Source organism: Macaca mulatta, chromosome 9 (assembly GCF_049350105.2).
Source record: "Macaca mulatta isolate MMU2019108-1 chromosome 9, T2T-MMU8v2.0, whole genome shotgun sequence".
Classification (NCBI taxonomy): domain Eukaryota; kingdom Metazoa; phylum Chordata; class Mammalia; order Primates; family Cercopithecidae; genus Macaca; species Macaca mulatta.
Window position 1 is genome coordinate 130,267,259 of NC_133414.1, and position 26,897 is coordinate 130,294,155.

Genomic DNA, 26,897 nt, shown 5'->3' on the forward strand with positions numbered 1-26,897 from the left:
CCACTGCACTCCAGCCTGGTGACATAGTGAGACTCTATCTCAAAAAATAAAGAAAAAGAAAGAAAATAGGATGAGAGAGCAGGTTGTGCCCTCTTCTGAGTAAAGGGCAGGTTGCAATTTGTAAAATTTAAGCATGGTGAGACATCAAGTTACAAGAAATGCGACCCTATTTTCAGCACATTGTGGAAAGTAGCTTGGCCAAGTGGAAAGAACATAGGCTTTAGAGATCTGTAAAATAAGTTCAAATTCCAGCATGCCTTATTCCTACTTTCTGACTCTGGGTAACTGAAATTCAGAGCTTCAGCTCCCTTGTTTGTATGGAAAAATATTGCCAACCTTGCAGGATGTTGCTGGGAGGACTATATGAGGTATGTCAATAAACTGCAGGGCATAGTGCAAGGGCCTGGAAAATGGAAATTAGCATGACTGTTAGTATTCATAAATCACAGTCATGCAAGCCCATTGCTGGAGGAAAATACTGGTACATGGATTTTCTGGAAAATCTATACCAAAAGTTCTGAAACTGTTTCTGTCCGTTGAGTCAGCCATTCCACTTCTCAGCATTTATCTGGAGGAAACAGAAATATACACAGGGAGTTATAGATAGCAATATTCATTTCAACATAATATGCTAAAGGTTGGCAACAATTTAACAATTAAAAATTTTAGACTGGGCACCATGGTTCACACTTGTAATCCCAGCACTTTGGGAAGCCAAGGCGGGCGGATCACGAGGTCAGAGATCTAGACCATCTTGGCCAACATGGTGAAACTCCGTTCTCTACTAAAATACCTGGTGGTGCATGCCTGTAATCCCAGCTACTTGGGAGGCTGAGGCAGGGGAATCGCTTAAACCCGGGAGGCGGAGGTTGCAGTGAGCCGAGATCACGCCACTGCACTCCAGCCTGGCGACAGAACAAGACTCGGTAAAAAAAAAAAAAAAAAAAAAAAAAAAAAATTATACCTAGACAATGAAATCTAGGCGAATATATAAAGGAGATACAAAAACTAAGTTGTATAATAGTAATTTTAAATTTTATTTCAGCTGGGGAGTCTAAGAATTCTTATATGAAATCCAAATATACACAAATTCATAGGTGGTTGAGAGAGAGAGACTTGTAAATATATACGTATAGCTAATTGAGGAATTCTCTAAATTGGAATCACGCAGACACACTGCAGGTACTATCGTATCACTCTGTTATTCCTTCTACATTATTAATTGGCATTCTTTGGTAAAGAAAATCTTTCCCTTCCCCCTCTCCTTCTAGCGCCCCAAGGCTTTTGGTTTTCATTTTGTTCTGAGCATCACTATAGACTCATGGATTCTTTGTGCTGTGGTTCGTAACTGTCATTATTCTTTCTGCTGCTCCATTTGTCCCAAATTTGGCAGCAGAAACTTTTTTAGCTGGCTCCTGTATTTTTTGTTTTTACATGTTCCCATTATTTTTTGAGCACTTTTAGGTTCATCCTGTTCCTTTTCCACCCCAATACATTTCTCTAAAGAGTCCTGGTTTCCTTCAGTGGAGATCTTGCTACTTAGGGACTTGGTCCTTAGAGACCAAGACCTGGGTGCTAGGAGGGCTTATTGCTCCTGGAGTGTCACTGTGTCTAGATTCTTTCAGTAGAGAGATATTCAGATATGTTATCTGACTTCTCATTTAAAAATGAGAATTTTTTACTTTTGCATTAGGATAAAAAAAATAAAAAATGTAAAGATCTATAGCTTTACCCTTTTTTATTCCTTGGAATAAGGAATGGAAAGGTGAATTGAAAAATAGAGACCAGATTGATTTATGTAAGGGCATAGCTTCTCTGTGGAACATGGGACTAGGGCATGTGAGAGAAGCAAGCTGGAGTTTCAGGGAGTCCAAAGAGATATTAGGGGAGCAGCTACAAAGGTAAGTGGGGCTACTTTCAGCAGGGAGATGCCTACAATGGGTTTTTAAAGTTTTGCTTTAAAACTGTAATTTAAAATTATAATTTCCTCCCTTCTTCAAGAGACTTCAGTGAAGATATTAGTTTTCTAGACCTTTAGAGTTAGATTTGTGTTTCTCTTAATGGTGACACCAAGCAGAAATTGTTCTAAAGGCAAGAGCAAGAAGATTCACAATTATTTACATTATAAGTACTAAGAGAACATTTCATATAAGGAGCTACATGTCATCAATTCCTATTTTCAGAACTACGGAATGAAAAATAAATACTCTCTGGAGTTGGAAATAGTTTTGAAGTCCATTCCACCACCTCTGGAATCTTGGTCAAGGTACTTAACTTTTCTGAATCTCATTCTGCCTGGAAAAACTGTAGAAGACTGGAAATGGGCAGAGTTTATTTGTGTCCTTTCAATGGAATACTGAGCATTATTTAAACCCGTGTCTGAACTCTGGATGATTTTCCTTCTAGGGGACATTTGGCAATTTCTGTAGACATTTTTGGTTGTCACATTTTGGATTTCTCCTAGAATCCGTGGATAGAAGGTGGGGATGGTGAGAAGCACCTTATAATACACAGGACCGCCTTCCACTGCCAAAAAAAATATTATCTTGACTAAAATGAGATTGAGAAACCTGGTCTGAACAATTCCTCTAGCGAGGTTATCTGATTCTTTAGGGTTCTATACCTTTTGTGATGTTTGAGCTATTTTACAGCTCTGTAAATTGCAGGAAACTAATAATGATGCCAATGATTCTTGTCCATACAGATACAAATGATCTTTACCCTGGTAGAAGTGCAATTGGTTATTACCATGTGGATATTGACCAGTTTTATGTCCATTAGCAAATGTATTTCAGCATTCTTGATTGTTTTTTATGTACCTGTTCAAAGGACTGTTCCTCTGTTACATCTGACTCGTTCTCTCATTAACTAATGAGTTAAATAAAACCTTTAACAAGTGTATATTTGCACAAGTGCCATGATTTTATTCACTTAAAAATTATGCTTTCATATCAGCACAATAAAACAATAGCCTCTGAAGATTACAATTGTATTAAACAGGACCAGCTGTGGAATAGCACTATCCCTGCATTTAGTTGTGCTCAGATAAAGTCACTTCCTTCACCTTCCTTTACTTTCCTAAGTTATCTCAGGAAATCTGTGAAATGGGCTGATTGTTTTTGATACCCCAAGCCTCTCCTTTCTTGATATTTTACCCTATTCTCTACAAATTTTCTCCTTCTCCTCCTAAAGGCTCTTAGAAGTGCCAGATCTTTGCCATCTCCTCCAGTAGAAAACTTTTCTCAGAAAGAGATCTAATAATGTTTACAGCTTAGAGTAACTTCGATTCAATATGTCACCTCTTCCAGGGACCCTCAGTAAAAGAAGTATGCTATTAACACACACTTGTTTTGGAGAAATGTCCTGCCCTATCTTTGAGCTAACATAGGGTCTTAGTTTTCTTTGGTAACTGTAAGGATCAGCAGGGGATGACAAGTAATGTATCTGAATACAAAGGATGCATGAAACCTAAATTAAAAGGGTTTAGCAGAGCAAAGTATGCACATTATATTTTTAAAGATCACATGCAATGACAGGGTAGTTAAAGATGAATGGGATGGGAAGAGATTTAGCTTTTAGGAATTCTGCGGCCTTTTGAAAACATTTGAAAATGTAATCGTTTCTAAAGGATTTCTTAATCATTCCTGTCCTGTCCACCATGAAAAAAAATGTGATGTTTGCATTTTTCTGGATTTCTGAATCTCTGCCATTTGGCCTTATTTAGCAAACTCTCTCCTGAGATGTAATACAATGTGAATAAAACACAGCCCGATCCATAGCAAATACAAATCGTATTCATTTATCCTTTGGAGTACAAACTTCAACCGTAACTAAATACAATATGCTGGCTCTTTTTGTGCTTTTTATGAACTTTTGAAGCAGGTTTGTGATGAATAGATTTTATAGGATTATACAGTTATAGTTTGCTTTTAAATATTTCAGAAAGAAATCATAAACATGACCTCATATGTTAATAAATCAATTATGGAATGCTGTCTTATACATATGTTCAAAATATGACCCTGTCCAAAACTCCTTAAACGGGTACTAAGAAATAACTTTAAACTCTTATTTAGGAGGCTCTGGATTTCAAAACACTGTGTGTGGAATTCTGCTGTTCCATCTAAAGAAAATAAAACAGTTTCTTTAACCTCAGTTTATATTGTTTCCAATATAGTAAATATTAAAGCCATGTTGAGGGTGTGACATTTGCTCTTCATGAGGCCTCTTCTCTCCTTACTTTCTCATTCCAAGTTGAAGCTAAGAATATAAGGGCAAGAGAGACAAGAAACCTGCCAAGTAGATTGAACCTCAGATGCAGGCCTCTGGGGAGTCGCTGTTCTCAGTTCTGTGCTATTTTTCTTTTCATTTACATTACTCTTGGATGCAAAAGATCAGAAACCATGGTCAGAAGTTCAGTGATTGTGATTTACTAAATGATCAGGATAGATTTTTAGAAGTCTATTTGCTGCCTTCAAAACAGTTGAACTTTTAGAACTCTGATTTATCCATTTCTTAATGTGATGGTCAAAATGGCTCCAGACTTCTCCATATGTAGAAAACAAAGATTATTTTATTATCTGGAAATGTATTTTTAAATATCTTTTTGCTTTATTTATTCGGGGTTTTTAAAGAAATATATTTTAAGAATAAGTAAATTAATGTTTACTCACTATTGGTGCACGGGCCTCGTCATTCAATACTTAATAGCATAACCAACCGAGATAATGGCGTAGCAAACTCATCTCTGAAGGTGGAAATGTTACCACTTTCAACTGAGGCCAGAAAACATCACCTACTGCTAAATGATCCTTTTGAATCCTTGTTATGAGCGTGAATCCATGTTAGCAAGTATCAATAAAAAGACTAAAAATCCAAGATGTGGTAATAACTTTCAGTTTAAAATCCTTGTTTAGAATTTTATAATTTTAAGACTGAAGTTGGGATTTAGTACGTAAAATTCAGAGCACTGAATGCTTAAGCCAGAGGCTTCAAATGTGTCTGCTCCCAGAGTCAGCCAGGTGAAATGACTGAAATGACTATAGCAGGTCTGCTGAAATGACTACAGCAGACCTTGTAGCCAAAATATTTTAAACAGTAGAAAGCAGGTGGATGGCAAATGGGAGAATGTACCCCTTCCCGGGGCACCTAAGACATACAGGTGTCATTTTGCTTTCAAATGCTACCTTGACAGATGAATAAAATATGTCTGTTGCCAAATGGAGACCATCATCTTGCAGTTTGCTCCCACTGTTCTGAGCTATTCAAGAGAACTGCTAAACAGCCTAGAGAGTTGGAGAGCACCCAGCCTCCTTCAACCACCTTTGCAGTGTTTTGTTGCTTGTTTTTGTTGGTTCTCCATTTGCTTTTGCATTAAGAGAGTTGGAATTCTCCCTACACTGAACTGAATCTTTTACTTCGATGTCAGTTAGCTTCTTCTTGTTTATTCACCGTAATCAAAGAAAATTGAACTCCTAGCTCATCAGAATTAGCAGAACCTGAAAAGTTCATCCATTCAACTCTAACTATTGCATGAATTTCTTCTTCATTGTTCCCAGCAAGTGCTTTTTCTTGGATAAACTCCTTAGCATATTTTTAGAACACTCTCTGTATTTTTTATCAGATTATACATTAGCCTTCTCCTCTTCAGGACAAAGCATCAAGATCTTTTGCTTTTACCTCATAAGACCCTTTTTCTATCTCTTGGTTCAGTTTTTTGAGAATGAGCATCCCAGACATTGCTTCTCATTTGCTCCTTTGAATTTAGATGAGTCAGTGTTGTCGGAACAAGATGAGCATGGAACCCAACTTTCTAAGGAACGTCCTCATATATTTTTTCTCATTCTCATTTCTTTTTGAGTCAATCATTTTGCAACTTTATCACAATCTCAGTCTAGAATACTATTTCTAGTGTAGTCCATAAAATTTAGGTGACCCTTATGAAGAAAACTATCAACAATTTTCGAGGAGGTATGTCAATAGTTATGAATATTTTATCAGAATGAGGAGATTGAATGTCATGGAAGATGTGAATTCTTTCCAAATTAAATTTAGCTTGAATACAATGCTAAAAATCTTAAATAAAAATATCATAAAGTTTATGGTATGATACAAGTGAATAGTAAACAATAATGTAAGAAAACATTTATGAAGAAGAACTAACCCCAATGGTGTGCTGGTAAACTGACTTGTAAGAAAAACACAAACAAAAAACAACAAAAAGCCCCAATATGCAGTGTTTACCAATTTGTGTGGTGTAAATACTCCCAGCATGGATCAATTTCAAGCTACCAATGAGACATTACTGAACACAGAGTTGAGAAGAGACAGAATTAGCTTTTATGGACCAGTAAAAGCCAACTCTACTATATCCCACCTGAAGCACATAAAAACAATACTGTAAAACTATAACAATTCACAACACAAATTAACAAACACAAATTAACCAAAAAAACCATAATAATTAGTACTTATATTAGAAAAAAGAAAGGTCTTAAATCAATGGCTTCACATTCCACCCAAGAAACTAGAAAAGAAAGAGCAAATGAAACCCATAATAATGAGAATAAAGGAAATGAGGAAGCTCAGAGCAGAAATGAATAAAAACAGAAAAAATATTGAGACAATTAATAAAACAAATATTTGTCACTTGAGAGGATCAGTAAGACTGAAAAATCTCTAGCCAAACTGATCCACATAAAAGAGAGAAACCAGAAACTACCAATGTCAGGAATGAGAGAGGTGACATCACTACAGAATCTACAGATAGCAAAAGGATAGTAAGGTAATAATATGAAGAATTTTTTGCCAGTAAATGTCACAGCTTAAATGAAGTGAATACATTCCTTGAAGAATATTAACTATCAAAGTTCACTTAAGAAGAATTAAATAATCTGTTTATCCCTATACTTACTAAAGTAATTGAATTTGTAGCTAAAAACCTTCCCTCAAGGAAAACTTCAGGCTTGATTGGCTTCAACAGTGAATTCTGTATTAAATAATAAATAATACCAATGCTATAAAAATTCTTCAAGAATATTATAAAAGATATAATGCTTCCCAACTCTGAGACCAGCATTACTCTCATACCAACCCAAACAAAGACACTATAAGAAAGGAACACTACAGACCAATCTCTTTCATAAACTTAAATGCAAAAATTCTAAACAAAATTTTAGTAAATTGAATCCAACAATGTATTAATATATCACATCATGATCACCATGTGAGACTGGTTTGACACTGGAAATGAATCACTATAATTCACCATATGATAAATTTGAAAAGAAAACCATCTGATTATTTTAATACATGCAGTAAAAGCTTTGACTAAATCCAGCATTTATTCCTCATCAGGAAGTCTCAGCTCATCAGATGGATATATAGTAGATATATATCTACAGGGATTTATTTCAAGGAATTGGCTTGTGTGATTGTGGGGGCTGGCAAGTTTGAGTAGGGCAGGCCAGCAGACTGGAAACTCTTAAGCAGAAGCTGAATTTCTTCTTTGTTCAGGAAACTTCAGTTTTTCTCTTTAAGACCTTTCAACTTGGATTGCATTAGTCTCACTCATATTATCAAAGATAATCTCCTTTACTTAAAGTCAACTACTTGCAGATGTTAACTACATCTATAAAATACCTCCACAGCAATACCTATATTAGTCTTTGATTGAATAACTGGATACCATAGCCCAACCAAGTTGACACATAAAACCAGCCATCACACCCTATGATTAGGAATAAGACAAAGATGTCTTATTCCTCATCACTTTGTCTCTCATCACTTTTAATCAACATTTTACTGGAGCTTCTAGACAATGAAATCAGACAAGAAAAAGAAATAAAAGGTATCCAGATTGTAAAGAAAGGAATAAAATGCTCTTTATTCACAGACATCACTATCGTCTGTGTAGAAAATCCAGTGGAATGTTGTAAAAAGCTACTAAACTAGTAAGTAATTTTAGTAAATTCCTTGGGACATAAGATCAACATAGAGAAATTAATAGTATTTCTATAATTACTTGAAGCATTATATAATTCAAATAATAGCAATTATAATTAAACAACTTGACACAAATAACTGGAAATTAAAATAATATTTATAATAGCATCAATATTATGAAATACATAAGAATAAACCTGACAGAAGATGTGAAAGACCTGACATTGAAAATTACAAAATATTGCTGAGAGAAATTATGGAAGACCTACATAAATGGAAAGATACCGAGTGCTGTGGATTGAAGCACTCAACAATTTTAAGAATTCAATTCTCTGCAAGTTAATCTATAGATTTAATGTAATTCCAATTTAAATCCCAGTAATCTCTTGGGGGTAGAAATTGACAGTCTTATTGTAAAATTTATATGGAAATATGAAGAACCTAGAATAGCTAAAACAGCTTGGAAAAAAAAATATTTTACGACTTACTATAGCTACAGCGATTAAGAGAATGTGTATTGGCATAAAGATAGATCAATGGAACAGAATAGAGTCCAGAAACGAACTCACACATATGTGAAGAACTGAGTGTTCATAAAGGTGCAAAGGCAATTTAGTGGAAAGAATCTATTTCACGAAAAGTGGTGGGACAGTTGGATATACATAGGCAAAGAAATGAACTTCGATGCATACCTTGTACCATCTAAAAAATTAACTCAAAATGGATTATTGGTGCAAATTTAAAATCTGAACTATAAAACTCCTTAAAAATGGAAAACCCTTGTGGCTTTGGGTTAGGCAGAGTTCTCAGATATTCATCAAAACATGATCCATAGAAAAACAAATGAATAAATTGGACTTCATCAAAATTAAAAACTCTTGCTGTTAGAAAAACACTATTAAGAGAGTAAAAACACAAACCATGGACTCAGAGAATATCTTTGCAAAATACATGTCTGATAAAGGGCATGTTCAAAACTGTATAATAAGAAAATAAACAACCCAATTGAAAAGGGCAAAAAAATGTGGACAGACTTTTTACAAAAGAAGATACATATACCCAAGTAAACACATAAAAAGATGTTCAACATTATGTTATGTACTGTTGGTGGGAATGTAAACTAGTTTAGTCACTGTGGAAAGCAGTTTGGAGACTGCTCAAAGAACTTAAAACAGAACTACGATTCAACCCAGCAATCCCATTACTGGACATATAGCTAAAAGAAAACAAGTCATTCTCCCAAAAAGACACATGCACTCACACGTTCACTGCAGCACTAGCCACAATAGCAAAGACCTGGAATGAATTTAGGTGCCCATTAGTGGTGGATTGGCTAAAGAAAATGTGGTACATATATACCATGGAATACTAGACAGCCATAAAAAGAATGAAATAATATCCCTTGCAGCAATACGGATGCAGCTGGAGGCCATTATCCTAAGCAAATTAATGCAGGAATGGAAAACCAAATGCTGCATGTTCTCACTTATAAGTGGGAACTAAACACTGGGCACTTGTGGACATAAAAATGGCAAAAATAGAAATGGAGGACTACTTAAGGGGAGAGGGATGGATAGAGGAAAGGGCTGAAAAACTATTTGGTACTATGATCAGTACCTGGATGATGGCATCATTTGTACCCCAGACCTCAGCATCATGCAATATATCCAGGTAACAAACCTGCAAATATCTAAAATGAAAGTTGAAAGAAAAAAGATGTTTGGTGTTGATAGTCATTAGTGAGATACAAATTAAAATCACAGTGAGATGCCACTGTACACCTGTTAGAATGGCTAAAGACTGATTGTACACTGCTGGTGGGAATGTAAAATGGTACTATCAATGTGGAAAACAGTTTGCAAGTTTCTGAAAACATTAAACGTTTACCATACGATTTAGCCATTCCTATTTACGTAAGAGAAATGAAAGCATATGTCCCTAGAAAGGTGTATACATAAATGTTTATAGAAGCTTTATTTGTAATAACTGGAAAGAACCCAAGTGTGTCTATCAACATGTCAGTGGGTAAACAAACTGGTATATTCATATAAAGGAATACTACTCAGCAATGAAAAGGAGTGAACTAGTGATACACTCAATGACATGGATAAATCTCAAAATATTAATGCTGACTGAAAGAACCAGACAAATAAAGAAGACACACTGTGTTTTTTCAGTCAGTTGGAGGTACTATAACAGAATTTCATGGATTGGGTGGCTTAAACAATAGAAATTTATTTCTCACAGTTCTGGAGGCTGGAAAGCCCAAGATCAACATGCCTGAAGACTCTGCTTGGTGAGGACCTGCTTCCTGATTCATAGCCAGCCATATTCTAGCTGTGTCCCCACATGGCTAAAAGAGGGTGAGAGAGCTCTCTTGGATACCTTTTATAGGAGTAAAAATCCCATTCATTCACGAGTACTCCACCCTCATGATTTTTTTTATTATTATACTTTAAGTTCTGGGGTACATGTGCACAATGTGCAGGTTTGTCACATAGGCATACATGTGCCATGTTGGTTTGCTGCACCCATCAACTTGTCATTTACATCAGGTATTTCTCCTAATGCTCTCCCTCCTCCAGGCCCCCACTCCCTAACAGGCCCCAGTGTGTGATGTTCCCTGCCCTGTGTCCAAGTGTTCTCATTGTTCAATTCCCACCTATGAGTGAGAACATGCGACCACTCTCATGGTTAGTCACCTTCCAAAAGCCCCACGTCCTAATAGCATCGTATTAAGATCTCAACAAATGAATCTGGAAGGAACACAAACATTAACTCTCTGCATTGCACTGTATGATTTAATTTATATAAAATTCTAGAAAATGCAACTGAGCTGTTAGAGGATCAAAGGTCTGAAGAAACTTTTATAGGTCTGTCTTTATCTTAATTGTGGTGATCATTTCACAGGTGTACATATACATGTCAAACTATCCCACTGTACACTTTAAATATGTGTGGTGTGTTATATGCCAATTATGTCTCAATAAAGCTGATTTTAAATGTCACTTAAAAAGGGATTTAGGGAAGTTCTTCAAATCTTTGGAATGTACTATTACATCCCAGTGTAATGTATGTACCAAGATATGTGACAATATGTGCCTCTGTAATCTATGTGCCTCATTTCAAGCCACAGAACTGTTTCATTTAGGAGACTTGGTGACATCACTTATACCATCAACCTAATCCCTAGCCCTGATTGCTGTCATTAACATCACTGTCATTACTACAGTGGGTACGTACATCATGCCTCCACCTTCTTCTCTCTCAGAAAGAATCCTTGGTTGTCCCTACTTGTCTGAACCACAAGTTGAAAAGTCTAGGATGACTGAATCTGGCCACTGGAGTCTAGGTCAATATGCCACTTGCTAGTATCAAGGGAGGCTGGGAAAATGAGTGTCTGGCCTTTTCCCTTCTGATATAGGAGTCAGACTGTCTTGCGCCAACACTCATATGTTGTTATCTGTACCATATGCTGTATTTATGCCCTATAGATGAATGTCTTTCCTACCCTATGGATAGCAGAAAATATGTCTTAATCATAGTGCAACCTCCACTCTGCCAGGAATTAACTAGGTACTCAGTCACTCTTTGTGATATGGAATGGAATGGAATGGAATGGAGATAACTATGTCTCCCATATCACTCCTTTTAGAAGTGCTGAGGGCCTTCTAAATCTTTTCAGGCTGGAAAACCTGGCTACTTTCTGAATCCAAGTACGAGCTGGGTAAAAATAAAGCCATATTTATATGGGCTAGAATATAAAAGGAGATTGAAGAATATTCAAAACCTTCCTGCTTACAAACTTATCAAGTTTGCAAAGTTGCCAGAGCATAAGAAACTCAACATACAATGCTTCTAGCTCTTCTTGGACAGATAGGCTGAGATGATAAGCTGAATTCCTCAGGACCAAGTACATATGGAAAACAGGGATTGTGGAGACAGCCGGACCATGTGTCAAATGCTACTCTGCCCTTATTGCCTACATGACCTTGAGCCTGCCCTCACCCTCTGCTCATGTGCTGCCAGCATCTTGGTACCTGGCTCAGTATGAAGCATGTGGCCTGGGCCTAACCTCTCACCACATCACATTCTCCTGAACATGTGTAATAAAACCACTGACTCCGTGATTGGCATTTGGCCACTGACAACCTCCCCAGGTTCACTCTCTGTGTGTGCCCCTACCCCAATCACCTGTGTGACCCAATAAGAGAAATGCCTGAACACTCATACCTCTGTGTACCTGCGGATTTCAAATAGCACAGCCTCTAGACAGTGCTGAGGAAACTCCACCCTAGTGACACCTCAAATCGCCCATGTGGCTTCGCTCTTGCTTCACTCCATACTGAACCTGACCCTTTCTCCTTGGGGAATCCTTTTGCTGTAAACTGTATAACACATTTACTTCGTATTCATCAGTGCCCATGTGTCATTCATCCTGATACATAAATAAGTGGGTGGTGGGATGTTTTATATCCTCAAATTCTAGCACAGAGGTTGGCTCAAGACTGGTCTCAAATGATGGATAGATGGTTGGATGGATGAATGGATGGATGAATGGATGGATGGATGGATGGATAGATAGATGGGTGGATGGATGGGTGGGTGGGTGGGTGGATGGATGGGTGGGTGGGTGGATGGATGGATGGATGGATGGATGGATGGATGGATGGATGAATTGATTCAATGAACATGATTCTTCATCCTGATTAGTACCTTCACATTTGGAAAATGTCACTCATCATCACAGAAAAATGACAGGCCAGGCCTGAGCACTTCAAATGAGACATCTGCCGAGATAGAGACATGACATGTTAAAGCATCTCCTTTCAGGAGCTAACCATGCTTTAAGATTCCAATTCAAATCTACTCTTTTCCTTTTCCTAAGTCATGACGAGAATGTTAATTCCCCCCAATTTAGTTCTAACTCCTTCTAGTGAGAAGAGAATGTGATGCTAAATTAAAGAGTTCAACCCCTTAGCTGAGAATAATCCTTACAAAATGTATTTTTATCTTATTACTTGTTGACCAAAACCACAGCCTTTTATATATGATCTGAAAGAGCCCATAAAAAAGGCTGTGTCTAAAAACCACTATTTGCTTTTGGCTGCACACAGCAAAATTTGATTTGCGATGATAGGAATGTCAGTCTGACAATGTAACTGCAATTTCTCTAACTATTTACCTTTAAATCTCAGTATTACACTTGCTACCAATGATATATGAAAGTAAAATATTTGCACAGTTATGTGATTCAGTCAAGAGTAGATACAGTACTGCACCTGAGGGAGAAGAAGGTGCTTGGGCTGACCTTACCAGGACCGACATTTTTGTAGTAAAGAAGCAAACTTCAGTATTGTTCGGTGGATGTGCCCTGGGTTTGGTCACTGCCCCACTGATAGCTATTGACAAACGCTGCTGAGATATGATATAATCAAAATCTCTGCTTCTGTGTGTTAGGGGATGGGAGGTGTGCAAGTTTCATGTTGTTATAGATGCCAACTTAAGCAAGTCATTTTCCTAAATCCTTAGAATTCTTAGGTTCTTTTTTATAAATCCCAAATCTGCTTTCCTTTGCAAACATGGCTGATGTCCCTTGGAGAACTCCAACCTTCCTCTCCTTGCCTCACTCCGTAGGGTGAGCGCACGGGGGTTGCAACAAGGCATGCGAAACACCATGTGTGTCTAAGAAAGACCCTACCTCTCAGATTGTGATCATTTAAAACAGCTTGTTAAAAAAAAAAAAAAAAAAAAAAACTTTAATTTACCCCTAAGTAAAGCTCATTTTGTTGCTAATTTAATTTTAGTGAAAGGCCTTATGTAGAACGCACCCCAGGAATTTCTGTATGATCTATTTATCCAACCCAGGAGGATTATCTGACTCTTACAAGCTAATCCTCTTGAAAAGTGTGTCTCAGTGCCATGAGGAAGCATGTGATATTCTTTACGAGTGTTTGAGTTGGATCTGGAATAAATGAGTTAGGCTGCACTCTCAGCCACCTATGTCTCTCTCATTGGAGACATGTGAGCTGTTCCAGGGAGGTCTGTAGTAACTGAGATTTCTTTTTATTGTCAGAAAATCAAACAATAAATTTAATGTGATTGATGACCAAGGTGGCACATAGAAATTGTTTGCACCAAATTCAATCAATAAATATTTATGGAGTTGCTACCATGTATCAGGCACTGCTGTAGATTCTGAGGTGAGGATACTGAGGTAAGATGCTGAGGTTGAGCCCAGCTCAGATGCTGAGATTGTCCTCAGGAGCTCATATGCAAAACGTGTGGGGAAGACAGATATGGGGCAATTGAACAAAGCAACATGTAATAGAATCAGGTAGTGATTAATGCTGTGAAGAAACATCAAGCAGTGTAGAGGAATGGAGAGTTTAGAAGGAGGTTGATATTTTAAGCTTCATGACCAAGGATGAGCTCTCTGGGGAAGTGACATTTAACCAAAGACTAGAATGAAGTGACAGAAACTCATGCAATAGGAGGAGAGCTTTCCAGGCAAGTGCAAAGGCCCTGGAGCAGCAACAACCAGGAGGCCAGCATGGCAGGGAGGGAGTGGTGGGAAAGAAGGCTGGAGAGGTAGCCTGGGACCAGCTCACACAGGGCTTCTTCAGTGCTGGTAAGAACTTAAGGTTTGATTCCAACTGAAGGGCCAGTGAATGGCTTAGGATAGGGAAAAATTGGCTCCAGTTTATATTTTAGGCGGTGCTTTCTTCTTCAGTCTTGTCATCTTTCTTCCATTCTGATTCATATGATTGTTCCGTGAGTCAGTTGAACTCTCACTGCTTCCATGTCTTTGCAAGCTTCAGTCAATGGTTATTCATGTACCTGGGTTATAAGACAAAAGCAAACAAATTCTATTCTCTTCAAACTCATTGAAACCCTGGTACCTAAGACACAGTCTGCTCAATCCTCAGGTACATTTGGAGGTTTGGTTGTTTTATTTTTTTCCTTCTTTTTCTTTTCTGGTTCTTCAGAAACAATCTCTTTGGGGGAATAATTTTTTGAAGAGAGGTGCCTAGAAAAAAATTTATTGTTAAATACATCTTATTTGAACCATGACATGGGCAAGCCTCTTTTTAAAATATATTTTACGTTTTAATTAATATGCTTTATTTTTAGAGAAGTTTTAGGCTTCCAGCAAAATTGAGCAGATGGTACAGAAAGGGCCCTTATACTCTCTGCCTCCACACATATCTCCCCAACTGTTGCTATCTCACACCACACAGGTACCCTCTGTTACAAGTGACCAACCTACATTGATATCATTATCACCCAAAGTCCATAGTTTACGTTAGGGTGCACTCTTAGTATTACACATTCTATAGGTTTTGACCAATTGTAAAAAAATGTGTACCCACCATTATGGTATCGTACAGAATGGTGTCACTGCCCTAAAAATTGTCTGTGCTCTGCCTATTCATTTCTGTCTTTCCCCAACCTCTGGCAAGCACTGATCTTCTTGTTGTTTCCATAGTGTTGCCTTTTCCAGGATGTCATATAGTTGTAATCATACAGTATGTGCCTTTTGGGTGGGCTAATTTCACTAGTAAATGCATTTACATTTCCTCCCTGTCTCTTCATGGCTTGATAGCTCATTTCTTTTTAGTGCTGAATAATATTCCATGGTCTGAACATACCACCATTTATTTATCCATCCAACTACTGAAGGACATGTGGTTGCTTCCAAGTTTTGGCAGTTATGACAAAGCTACTATAAACATTCATATGCAGGTTTCTGTATGGACGTAAGTTTTCATTTGAGTAAATACCAAGGAGCATGCTAGATGGATCACATAGTAAGGGTATGTTTAGTTTTGTAAGAAATTGCCAAACTGCATAAGTGGCTGTCCATTTTGCATTCCCAACAGCAACGAATGAGCATTCCTGTTGCTCCATATCCTCACCAGCATTTGGTGTTGTCAGTGTTTGGGACTTTGTTCAAAGGCGTGTAGTTTAATTTGCAACAATGAAATACCTCATTGTTATTTTAATTTGCAACTTCCTAATGACATATAATGTTGGACTCCTTTTAATATGCTTACTCACCATTTTCACATCTTCTTTGGTCAGCAAGCCTCTTTTTAGACAAGGTATATATGGTTTGGCTGTGTCCCCACCCAAATTTCATCTTGAATAGTAGCTCCCATAATTCCCACACGTTGTGGGAGGGACCCAGTGGGAGACAATTGAATCATGGGGGTGGTTTCCCCCATACTGTTCTCATGGTAGTGAATAAGTCTCCCCAGATCTGATGGTTTTATAAGGGGTTTCCCATTTCACTTGATTCTCATTCTCTCTTGCCTGCCACCATGTAAGATATGCCTTTTGCCTTCTGCCATGATTGGGAGGCCTCCCCAACCACTTGGGACTGTGAGTCCATTAAACCTCTTTTTCTTTAAAAATTACCCAGTCTCAGGGATGTCTTTATCAGCAGCATGAAAATGAACGAATACAGTATACATTCCTGAAATTGTGGCTAAAATCAATTTTTGTAATTTGCATTTCCTTTTCATGGTGTCTTGTACTACATATTAAGATGATAGCTCCACTTTGATTGCTCACCAACTGACAATAATGTCAAAACTTTCCATAATCAAAATCATAAGTGGGGCAAAGTGTGTGATAAAGACATATTATGGTAAACAGTGCTTCATCAAATATATGTATTTGCTCATGAGAATAGTTACTCATTTATTTAACAAACATGAGTGGTTTCTGTGTGCAATATGCAGTTAGGCATCTTTATGTATATTTTTATATGCTCACAATAACCCTTCAAGTTATGTTTTATTATCTCCACTGTACAAATGAGAAAATATCAGATATTATGCACATTTTTCCACTGCAAGCCACAAAAAAAATGTTAATTAAACTGTGCTTAATAAAATGAGGATATGTTGACTCATGAAACTTTAGAATCAAGAACTAGAAGGCCAGGCATGGTGGCTCACATCTGTAATCCCAGCACTTTGGGAGTCCAAGGTGGGTGGATTACCTGAGGTAAGGAGTTCGAGACCAGTTTGGCCAACATGGCAAAACCTCATCTCTACTAAAAATACAAAAATTAGCCGGGTATGGTGGTATGTGACTGTAATCTCAGCTACTTTGGAGTCTGAGGCAGGAGAATCACTTGAACCCAGGAGAAAGAGGTTGCCATGAGCTGACATCGTGCCACTGCACTCCAGCCTGGGTGACAGAGTGAGACTCTGTCTCAAAAAAAAAAAAAAAAAAAAAAAAAGAACTAGATAGATTAAGTCAGATAGGGCTTGATCTAGGACCTGAATGATATAGCAATAATCCAGTTAGTTTCTCTTAATTTCTCAGACCTACTTCTCAGTGCTGGTTCCATTCTCAGTTTCTACTGATGCCAAGATCGTTGCAGCAGCTCAGCTTTTCTATACACTCAAGTTATTGTCTTCTATAGGAAAGAATAGAGGCCCCTTTCCCATTGCTCAAGCTAAAGACTTAGGATAAAACCTGACTAGGCAAGTTAGCTTGGCTTAAGTCATTGTTTTATCTGGGTGTCTATTGTCCCTGCTGGAGGCTGCAAGGCAGGTTTGATCTCTGTCTTCATGAAAAAGAAGTCCAGGGAGCAAAGACAGGCATTAACGCATAATCATGCAGATACAATTACTTACTTCCTATTGTTATAAATAGTACAATGCAAAGAGAGAGAATGTTCTAGGCATGGATTGGCAAATTATGGTTCCTGGTCTCAATCTGGCCCACTGCTTGCTTTTGTGAATAAAGTTTTATTGGAACACAGTCATGCTTATTCATGTACATATTGTCTATGCCTGCTTTCCACTACAATTGCAGAGTTGAGTAGTTGCTGCAGAGACCGTATGGCCAGCAAAGCCAAAAATATTTTTTCTCTGACCCTTTATAGAAAAAGTTTACTGCCCCTCCTCTGGGTACCTCTAACAGAAGGAATTTAATCTCAGTGTTCAGGGTGGTATTTCTGAGGAACCAGCATTTAAGGTAAGATCAGTGATTGAAAACAGGGTATCCAGGAAAGTTTGTGGAGGGGTGGAGGTTTGAGGCAAAGTAGGGGTATATATATAGTCCCAGGTAGAAAGGACAGCCTAAATGTAGGTCCTGAATTGGCAGGGTCTTGGCACATTGAGGAACACAGCGAAAGTTTGCATGGCTAAGGCATAGGTAGAGTGAATGCATGGTATGTGATACAGAGTGAGAGAGGGGCCAGAAGATGCTGGGCCTCGGGGGCCATGCTAAAGTATCACAGAGGAATCCACTGATGGGTGAAAAGCAGGGGTAAGACACAGTAAGACTGGTGTCTCGGAAGTATAGCCTAGGCTGCTGTATGTAGAATGGATGGGAAAGGAAAAGGAAGAAGAGAAAAAAATGAGGACAGCAACTGGGATGCCATGGCCGTAGTCTAGGGTAGATGATGGTGCTTCGACTATGAATGGGAGTGAGAAGGGAGATATGGGTGAAAGATACAGTTAGATTGGGGGTTTTGTTAGGTGAATGCTGAGAATCACATGCTGGCAATAGGATGAAGTCAGGCCATTTACTGAGCTGAAGACACTGGAAGAAGAGCAGATTCAAGTGATGATGTGAAGACATGAGGAAAGATGATCGGGAGGGGCCCTACTGGTCCTGAAGTGCCATCACCACAATTCAAGTTTCTAATTGGGTTGGTCAATGGGAGGCACTCTCAGTAAAGATCAGTTTAGTACCACAAACAGGCAATATCATCTTGAAGACAATGTCTTATTGAGGCTTTTGTGAAGACTCTGGGATAGTCTCTCCCAAAATGGTCTAGGACATGAAGTACAGTTCATCTAAATTTCTCTACACTGTGTCAATGCTCTTCAATATGTCATGGGAAGTTGGGCAAAACTGTACAATGCATTTATTTTCTACCATACCCAAGATGTTCTTGTAGCAGTACACACATGAATGAGTAATGCCAACACCAAGCTAAAATGTCCTTGAAAGGAAATGAAGTTTGGAATTTTTTTAAGGCCAATTGCCCACTAAAATAGTTTCTGACATATAAGAGAATTTTTAGGTTTCCTTCCAAATTCAATGTTCTGTGACATGAAAGGCACTAGATGAGCTGAGACAAATCCAAGTGATGTGTTCAAAAGTCATGGTAATGTCCTGCCTGTCCCCAGATCACTCAGCGTTCCACTTCACTTTAACAAAGATCGATTCCAAAGTCAACTAATTTCATGAGCTAGTATAAATAAAATTATTAATAACTTCGCAGTCTTCAAATCAGATAACATGATTCAATTCATGGAGACACAGCATACTTTGAATTTTCCATGTCTCCTCTAATTTTCCTGTAAGAATGTAAAGAGTCTGAAAGAAAATATGCCTTTTCAGTTGCTCAATTTGCCTGAAACATGTCTTCTCAATCTGTAACAGGAAAGGCTTTGTTCTCTCTTTCTCCCCCATATTCTCTATGGATGCCATTTTCTTTCAGCAGCTCCACCAAGCCCCAGAGCACTGAACACCAGAACCTCAGCAGCCTGGTGCTGTTCACCCCTGTTCTCGGCGTCACAGAGACACACGCAGGGGAAGCTGTGAGACGCTGAGCCTTCACCTGCGTGGGAAGTGAACTGGAAGACCACTGCCAATGGGCACAGATTATAAGAAGTCATGTACCCAGCTCTATTTACATTTCAGGGTGCAATTGAGCCTGTAACATTTCTGTGCCATCGGTTTATTGTTACCCCCTAAAATCATCACTTTTTAAGCTGTTTACCAGATCAAAGCTGGTCAGTATAATACTACTGGATAGAGTTATCTGAAACTTGTAAACAAGGAATACCTCCGTTTCTTCAAAATAAAGGAAAGAAGAAGAGATAATCACACATGCACAGAGCTAGCCAAGGAGGCAGAGAGAACATAATGCGCCCCAGCCACCCCAGCTGTTAATAATGCAATGTGCATCCACCAAGGCTTTGTTGAGAACCTACCATTTGTAAGACACTGTGAAGGGCCCTTCAGGACCCACAAATGAATGAAGACCTCATCCAGAACGCACACGCGGTACTGTCTGATACACAGTGCCAGAGAAGGATAAAGGGCTGTGGGAGAGAAGAAGTAAGAAGGATCATTCCTTTTGGCCTGGGATAGGAGGGCAAAGATGCTGGAAGACTTTGTGGAGGAAGCAGTATTTGTACAAGATCATCTTGAGAGTTGGGTAAGATTTGGCAATAGGAACAAGAAGGGCAAAGGTATGAAGAACACTCTGATAGTTAACAAGGACCATAGCCAATTCTGGGTAGCTTCAGCACTGAGAAATTTATTGAAAGAATTTTGAAATGTCCCATCCATAGGAAGGAACTAAGGCAGCGTGGAGGCTGGAGGGCAGGCTCTGCTCCAGTTGTGGGGTCAGACACAGGCAGCCATGGCCAGGATGCAATTCTAGTTGGATCCAGCTGTTTTTCCCTCTGCTCAAGGTTCAAATTCCCAGGAGTGAAGCTTCGAGGGAGCTGGTGGCCTCGTGACTCAGAAAGGGTGGAGCTCCCAGTGACAGCCTCAGCCAGCTGTCCAATAGGGGAGAGGAAAAGGAAACCACATGCTCTTAGAAAGGGGCAAAGCATGTTGGGCACGTCTTGGCTGGAAAAGGGTCTGACGCTTTATTCATCAGAAATTGGGGACGTCCCTTTTTTCTTTCTTTTGCAGCTGAAGGGCATGAGTCAAGCTTTATTCTCATATGATCTGGGTACTCTGAAGGCACAGGATTGCAAAGGCTCTAGGGTGGGAGGGAGCAGCGTGTGGCATTTCCCAGGAAGAGAAAGAGGAGCTGGGGAGGCTGGAGTGCAGGAGGCGAGAGGTGAGAAGCTGTGGGCAGGCTCAGGCCGAGCTGTCTCAGTCAGGGTGAGAGAAACAGTACCATTAGGATGGTATAGAGCAAGCAATCGTAGGAACGGGAGAAATAGACTCAAGACGCAGTTTCTTCTTCAGCTGAGCCTGAAGTTGTAGGGCAGGTGATCAGGACCTTGAAGTAGGGGAGAGCCCAAGAGGGATGAGCTAGAACCTGCCTCTGTCTCTCACTGAAACCTGCACTGACCTTTCCCCTCTCCCAATTAGAAATGGCCTCTGCCAGTTGACTGTCTTACCTAAGATATGCATTAATGTTTGCCATAGGAACGGTGCCTCCCTACATGCAGCCCTTTTGCAGTCCACAACCTGCACAACCATGCATAGTGACACTAACACACACACACACGCACACACACATGCACGCATGCACACATATTCTGTGTCTGAGAGTAATTATTGGACCACTTTAAAAAGCTGCACTGCTTTCTCAGCATAACAGATATTGTGCTAAGTGTTCCGGACTTAGCATGAATTTCTCAAGGCAATAGTTTCCCGGACATCCATCTCTAAGCATGACATGAAGGACCCTAAGCAGTGGCCCTTACACTCCTTCCATGGTTCCAAAATTCTTCCCCACTCTAATCTACCTCAGGGCCTAAAAGGCCAACTTTGCTTCCCATTTTAGCTCAAAGCACTCAGAGCCCCGTTAAATACCAAAGTGTCCGTAGAGAAGGTGTCTGTTATTTACAAGCTACTGTACTTCAACTTCAGCCCCTAAAAGGGCCCTGAGAGATTAGTACCCAGGATATATAAGTTTTGATGGGAGAGGGGAAGGAGAGAGAGAAGTGTCTGATGTTCCTTGCATACTACAAGCAGCTCAGGTACAGGATGTTTGTCAGATGGAGGTAGAGAGATGCTGAAGGCAAATGTCCCACTTGACCCATTTTGCCATCAGTGGGTCCTGGCCAGAATGTACCCTTTAGATGGATTTGTCACTGCAGAGATTCTGACACTCCTGGCTGGAATGGAAATTTATCGAGGATAGAAAAATAGCATCCAAAGAATGTGTCAATGACAAAAGCAAGTCTGTTCACAACAAAAAAGAGGTGCCCCTGGTTGCAGTGTGAAGGACAGATGGGGTAAGTGGAAAAGGTCTAGTGGGGAGACTGCAAACCAGACTCGGAGAAACACATAAGATCGTTATGGTGGAGAGAGGAACATCGAGAAAGCATCGAGCCTCTTCAGGGGAGGCAGCGTGGTCAACAACATGCACAGAGCCTGTGGTCTTGCACACAATCGACTGTTCCACTGGCTGAAAATGTACCCTTCGGATGGATTTGTCATTCCTGGCTAGAATGGAAAACCCCCATGCCTGAAGGATCTGCCCTGGGCAAGAGAAGTGGCCACAGAGGCCCTTTAGTGTCTGCCCGGCTGTGTCTCTTTCTCTGATGTGCTTCCTCCCATCTCCAGGACCTCTCGAAGGCCGTCCCATTTAGAGTCCCTGGCACCCATGCCTGTGGAACCAAGGACATTAGCACTGGGTGTCTTTCAACTTTATTCTTTGCTTTTCTTGGCAAAGCTCCTTCAACAGCCTTAGACAAAAAACAGTCAGGATGAAAGCATCTCCGAAGAACTTACACAATAATCCTGTCACTTGCGGACTTAGAAAAAGGATCAGCTTTTCCTGAGAAAGTGACAAGCCACAGTGTGACCCACTGGCTGTTATCAAACCCTTCCCTGGAGCCTGGGGGCCTCCAGCTCAAGCCAGGTCCCTTGAAAACCAACCCTCAAAGCCCTTGTCTAGAAGAAGCAGCTGCGGCTGCCTTGGGCATGACAATTTCTCATTTATTATGTGCTTTTCAGAAGACATTGCCAACCAGCACCCAGTAATGGATCCTACTTGTGAGTCAATGAACACAATTTCAATCCATTTCTGCAGATGAAAATGTTAATAACTTTGCACTTTCTCCATACATGGAAACACGTATATACACACACTCACCTCCCTCAAACCTAGTGCACATTAGATAATGAAAACAAACAGAAAATTCCTAGCAGTATATTCTTGATACATTCTACATCTTCACAGAAACTGTCATTGCAAGTCAGTACTTGCCTACATACATCTAATAATTTTCTTTTTGAATTGCACAAGGAACCATCAGCAAATGATCACTTTTTGCTTACAGAAAAGTCAAAATAGATTCTCTTTTCTTAGGCTTAAATTGAAAGCATAATATTAATTCAGGCTAAAGGCAGCTAGCACATTTTTCCTGATGACTGTGTGACGTAGTCAGCTTCCTCTGGAGTCATCAACATTCACAAGTCACGATGGAAAAGAGGCAGGAGTAGAAGTGGGGAAGGTGTGTTCTGAAGTCAAGGTGTTTGCTGGAGCAATATAACCTTCCATGAAAGTAGAGTTTGTGACCCATTCAGCTAATATAAAAGCCCCAGTCTTTGGGACCAAGTAAACTTGGTTATAAACACGTTATAAGTTCCTGGCATCTAGAGTGAATCCCCCCGACACACACATTTCACTGTCACTTTGCCTTTTTGTCTCTCTAACCTGTTCCCTCACACTGCTGTCTCTTTCTACAGGAAAGCACCTCCACACTCTTGCTTATCTCTGAGCTGATGGTGGATGCATTACCTGGACTCTAAGAAATGCTACACTTTATTTTTGTCTGATCTTTAAAATATTTTTCCTCCCAACTTATTTGTCCTTTTGGCTTCTAGGTGGACATGCCCAGCAGGCTGCATTTACCCTGCTGATCTGTGGGCTATTTTCACCCTTCTCGGTGAGTGCTTTTTTTCTACTCTGATGCCAGTCTCATCCCCTGAGGATGGCCCATGGAAAATCACCCCTTCTCAGAAACCTGCTTTTCACATGAGCTGTCTAGTGGGAATCTTGAACTGGGAGCTTCGTAGGTTCTCCAGTTGCCCCTACTCCCATCTTGAAGGCCCTGCCCAGGGCAGATGTTCTGGAAATATGTGATGCAGGAATGTATAAATCCGGTTCAGTTCTCTCATTGGGAAGATGAAGAAACTTAGATTTAAAAAAATAATAACTTGTCACACAGAGAGTGGGTGACAAAGATGAGAAATGACAAAAAATGGGAAAAGGGAAACAGATCAATATCGATTCTTTCCAGTATCAATTTGTGAGTAGAAACAGCCTATATTGAACAGTCTCCAAATAACTAGGAAGAAAAATGTAATTAAAATTTTTATTCTCAGATTGTAAAATCTGTGAAGAACTGATCACACTTTCTGCTTCTTTTTAAAAAAGATTTTTTTGCCTCTTAATACAAAAGTCCAATAGCCACATAAAAATTGGAAATATGTGAGTAACATAAAGAAGGAAAACGAATTCGGCTGTACGTTTAGAATCCCAAGGAAAACTGTCGTCAACATCTTGACGCATCCAAATGTAATCTTTATTTAGTGTTTTTTCTTGTAAAAACACTTTTTAACAAAACAGTTGTAATCATACTGTGATTTGGTGTACTTTTTGTTTTTTCTTTTTAATATTACAATATTTTCCCCTAGTTCTCCAAGTTATTAAAAAATCTTTATAAATAGAATTCATATGGTTGTATAACTTTTCAGGAAATTGATATAACAATAACATAAAGACCCCTTATGGTTCAATTTTACATTGTTTCCAAGGCTACCTTATTATAAGTATTGTTGCTATGAATATCTTTGTGGGAAAGGGGATGGATTTCCATTTTTGGAACTTTTTTCCTTAGGATGGATTCCCAGTCGTAGAATTACTGAATCAATATCAGGTCCATTTTCAAGGCTCAGGTTATTTGTTATTTGAAATCCACATTGCCAAATTGTTGTCCAAAATAATAACATAAATTTATATGCTCACTAGCAATATGTGAGAGACTATTTTATCATACCTTAATGAACATTGTTTTTATCATTTAAAAATATTTCCAGCCATGAGCCTGTAGTCCCGGCTACTCAGGAGACTGAAGCGGGAGAATGGCTTGAGGCCAGGAGGTCAAGACTATGGTGTGCTATGATACCACCGGTGAATAGCTACTGCACCAGCAGGTTGTCCACCCTGGGCAACACAGTGAGACCCTGTCTCTAAAAAAAAAAAACATTTAATATTTCCTAATTTGTAAGGTAAAACTTGATACATTTGAGTTGCTTTAATTTCTATTTTCTCAGTTCTCCATGAGGTTGAACATTTTCTCATTTAAAGTACTGGTCATATTTTTATTCTTTTTCTTTTTATTTTTTTTTGGGGGGGTGGAGTCTCACTTTGTCGCCCAGGCTGGAGTGCAGTGGCGCAATCTCAGTTCACTGCAACCTCCACCTCCTGGGTTCAAGCGATTCTCTTGCCTCGACTGACCGAGTATCTGGGATTACAGGTGCGGGTGCCACCACGCCTGGCTAATCTTTGTATTTTCAGTAGAGACAGGGTTTCACCATGTTGGCCAGGCTGGCCTCGAACTCTTGACCTCAAGTGATCCACCCGTCTTGGCCTCTCAAAGTGCTGGAATTACATGCATGAGCCACCTCTCACCCAGTCTATATTTTTATTATTTTTAAAATCTGTGTGTAACTTTGCCTGTTTATCTGTTAGAATATTAGTGTTTTGTGTCAATTTATATTAACTTTTTATCTATTATAGATACAATTTTTATATCTGTTGCAAATATACTTTTCCAGTTTTTGTTTGACTTTTTGAAAGCTAAATGAAAATACAATAAATTGTACACAAAGTGCAAAATTAGACAAAGTTGAACCTACACCATCAACACAATCAAGACAATGAACTTATTTATCACCTCCAAAAGTTTTCTTTGACTTGTTCATTCCCCATCCCCAGATGACCACTGATCTGCTTTCTGACACTAAGTTTTTCTAGAATTTATGTTAGTGAAATCATATAATATGTACTCTCATTTTGTTGATACTCTTTCACCTAGCATTATTAATTTTGGCTTCAATCACGTTGTTGTGTCTAACAATAGTTCATTCTCTTTTTCATTGCTGAGTAGTATTCCATTGTATGGTGTTGCCTGTTTATTTATTCATTCCCCTGTTAATGGACATTTTGTTTCCAGATCTTTGCTATTGCAAATGAATATGCTATGAGCATATTGTATAAGTCACCTACAAGTCTTCCTGTGGACCTGTGCTTTTGTCACTCTTGGAAAAATAATACCTAGTAGTGGAATGGCTGGATCATATAGTAAGTGGATATTTAATGTTTTCAGAAACTAGCAAACTGTTTTCCACATCAGTTATACCATTGTATGAGAGTTCTAATTTCTTCACCTCCTCACTAACATTGCGCATAGTCAGTCTTTTAATTAATTTAATCGATTTGTAGTGGTGTATCATCACAGCTTTAATTTGCATTTTTCTGTTGTGGAATGCTGTCAGCCTTTTTCCATGTGCTTATTCCTCACTGTATTTCTTCTTTAATGAAGTGTCCTTCAAATCTTTTGCCCATTTTTTTGTTTTTTTGATTATTGAGTTTTGAAGGTTATTTATATATTCTGTACACAAGTACTTTATTAGATATATAACTTGCAAATGTTTTCTTCCCATCCGTGGCTTCTTTCTTCCATTTTCTTGGTAGTGTCTTTTGAACAGCAGAAGTTTTAAGTTTTAAATTTTGATGAAGTCCAGTTTATCAATTGGCTCCTTTCTGAATTAAGCTTGGCATTGTATCTAAGTATTTTTTGCTTAACCCAAGGTTACAAAGTTTTCTCCTATATTATTTTCTCAAAGTTTTACCTATCTTGGCAAATACATATCCAATTGCTCTGACCCATTTAAAAAAGAAATTATCTTTTTGTCACAGTATTACCTTTGCACTTTTGTTGAAAATTAGTAGTCTGGATATGTGAAGGTCTAGCTCTGTACTCTATCCTATTCTATTTGTCTCTTTTTCAATCTTTATGTCAATACCACCGTGTCTTGACTACTGTAATTTTGTATGTCCTAAGTCAGGCAGTGTTAGTACTCAAAAGTTGTTTTTCTTTTTCATAGCTCTTTTGGCTATTCCAGATCCTTCATGTTTTTATATGAACTTTTAGAATAAGTTGGTCAATTTCTACAAAATCATCTGCTGGAATTTTGGTTAGGATTGCACTGAA

General features: G+C 38.9%; 1 protein-coding gene across 1 annotated transcript in view; it reads left to right on the forward strand.

Moving 5' to 3' along the window:
* LOC100423190 (protein CASC2-like) overlaps nt 1-26,897 on the forward strand; it is a 161,906-nt gene that overhangs the window by 123,875 nt on the left and 11,134 nt on the right. Inside the window, exon 3 of the mRNA XM_028826909.2 lies at nt 23,503-23,564. Coding sequence (XP_028682742.1) covers nt 23,503-23,564 — 62 coding nt within the window. The remainder of the gene's footprint in view (nt 1-23,502; nt 23,565-26,897) is intronic.